Below are 1,980 nucleotides of genomic sequence, written 5' to 3'. Positions count from 1 at the left end.
AAAAAAAAAAAAAGAAAGAAAAAGCACGTGGGCCCTTCTCCAATATGACTGGGTCCCAGGAGGAAGGGAGATGTGGGCACAGCCGTGTGAAGACTGGGGTTACACTGCCATAAGGCAAAGAACCAGCAGAAGCTGGGAGAGAGCCTGGAACAGCCTTGCCTGGTGGCTTCAGGGGGAGCAAGATCCTGTCGACACCATGATCTCTCTGGGAGGTCCCCAGAATTGAGACAGAAATTTCTATCGCCTGAGCAGCTCAGTGGTGTGTCCTTACAGCAACCTAGCAAACCAACCCAGCCCGAACAAGACTCTAGCTGCAAAGCAGCAGGCCCATCCCAGCCTGGCTGCATCTAGTCTGCTCTGTCTCAGAGTTTGTCGGTTCTAGAAATTGCCTAAGTGGACTCAGACTCTTTGTCCTTCTGTGACCAATTACTTCACTTTACATAATGTCTATTGTGGGATCCCTGGCCCTCCTTGGTAGCCTGGGGGCTACTGTCTTGGTACCCAGAGTTCTTGCTGGTCAGCCAGGTCTAGTCAGGCAGGGGCCTCTCACTAAGGAGAAAAGCCCTGGTCTGAGGCACATAGTAGTTAATCTGCTGAAAACAGCGGGCAGACGTGATGGCCACATCAGCAAGCTCGGTGAAGCGCCTGTCTTGTGAGGATGAGCAGGAAGTTGGGCACGAGTGGGGAGCAGAGAGAACACGCTGCGACAGCAGGAACAGCGAAGCCCCCAGCCCAGAGCCCCCGGTCCTCCTCCCTGGCTGACACCCCCATCACGCACCCCAGCACGCACGCTCCCTAGGGACTTGCCCACCTCTGTACTTGGCTCAGATCAGTACGAGCACCTTTGGGGGGTGCACGTCACTTCCGGGGTAGCCCTTGGGCTTCTCTCTGCTCTAGTGCTTGTGATCTTTCCCCCGGCCGCGCCTCTGTGAGGCGGGTGGCAGTCTGTTTTTCTTTGTCACATGCATTTCTTTGGCACCCACATGTTACGTGTGGTTCAGCCAGTCATCTCCCCAGGACACTGGGGTTGCTCCCACCTTTACAGTAGATGAGGTTACTACTCCTATTTCTACTACTACTATGGGTGTAATCTGAATGCCAGCTTTCCATTCTTTGGGGCATGTTCCTGGGGGTGGAGCTGTTGGCTCAGATGGTAACTCGAAATTTAGCTTTGTAAAGAACTGAACTATTTCCCACAATGGCTACGGCATTTTACATTCTGCCATTAAAGTCCCCTGACCTTTGACCTATGTTCCAGCCCTAACTACCACCCACGACAGCCCAGATTTAATTTATATTGTCTGCTACTCCCATGCCTAGACTATCAACTCCACAAGGCAGAAATGCTTATCAGTTTGCTTTGTGGCACATAGTAGGCACTTAATTGGCACATAGTAGGTGCTTCATTGAATAACTGAAGGAAGGAATGGGATTGTGAGGTTAAACCTGTAGATCTGAAGAGGCCATAGCTCAGTATTCCAGAGTGAATTTCCTCCGGTTTTACCACTGAGCTGATTATTTTCTAGGCCCGACAAATCAGGAGACTGTGGTCCCAAAAGTCACCTCACCCCCGATATTCCCTGCCTCATCCACCTGGCTGCTGGAGCAGGAAAGCTGGGAGAATCTCAGGCTGTACAGATCTGCCCGGGAAAAATGTCTGGGTCACAGGCCTAATACAGAGCTGGGGACGGGAGGCTGAAGGGGACTGGAGGCCGAGGAGGACAGGATGCTAGCAGAGAGAGGGCAGGATAGAAGTTCAAAGACTCCAAGGAGTCAGGGGCATTAAGAAGCGCACTCTCTACCTTCTTCAACATAAGGAAGCAAAGGGAGGGGCGCGGAACCATGTACATCAAGCAGAGTCGATTAAAAAACAGAACAAAGGGCCCTCCCTGGTGGCGCAGCGGGTTAAAGCACAGCACTGAGAATCCAAAGCCACTTCCGCATGAGTTCGATTCCCGCCTGCCCCGGAGGTGACCACAT

General features: G+C 52.4%; 1 protein-coding gene across 1 annotated transcript in view; it reads right to left on the bottom strand.

Moving 5' to 3' along the window:
• The window catches only part of CROCC (ciliary rootlet coiled-coil, rootletin), a 42,152-nt gene that overhangs the window by 8,917 nt on the left and 31,255 nt on the right, over nucleotides 1-1,980 (bottom strand). The window contains exon 27 of the mRNA XM_012722084.1: nucleotides 1,569-1,640. Within this exon, the coding sequence (XP_012577538.1) occupies nucleotides 1,569-1,640 (72 nt within the window). The remainder of the gene's footprint in view (nucleotides 1-1,568; nucleotides 1,641-1,980) is intronic.

The sequence above is a fragment of the Condylura cristata genome, unplaced genomic scaffold (genome assembly GCF_000260355.1).
Source record: "Condylura cristata isolate star-nosed mole 26May11 unplaced genomic scaffold, ConCri1.0 scaffold00008, whole genome shotgun sequence".
Classification (NCBI taxonomy): domain Eukaryota; kingdom Metazoa; phylum Chordata; class Mammalia; order Eulipotyphla; family Talpidae; genus Condylura; species Condylura cristata.
Note: the sequence above shows the minus strand (reverse complement) of the source record. Positions and strands in the feature narration are given on the sequence as shown.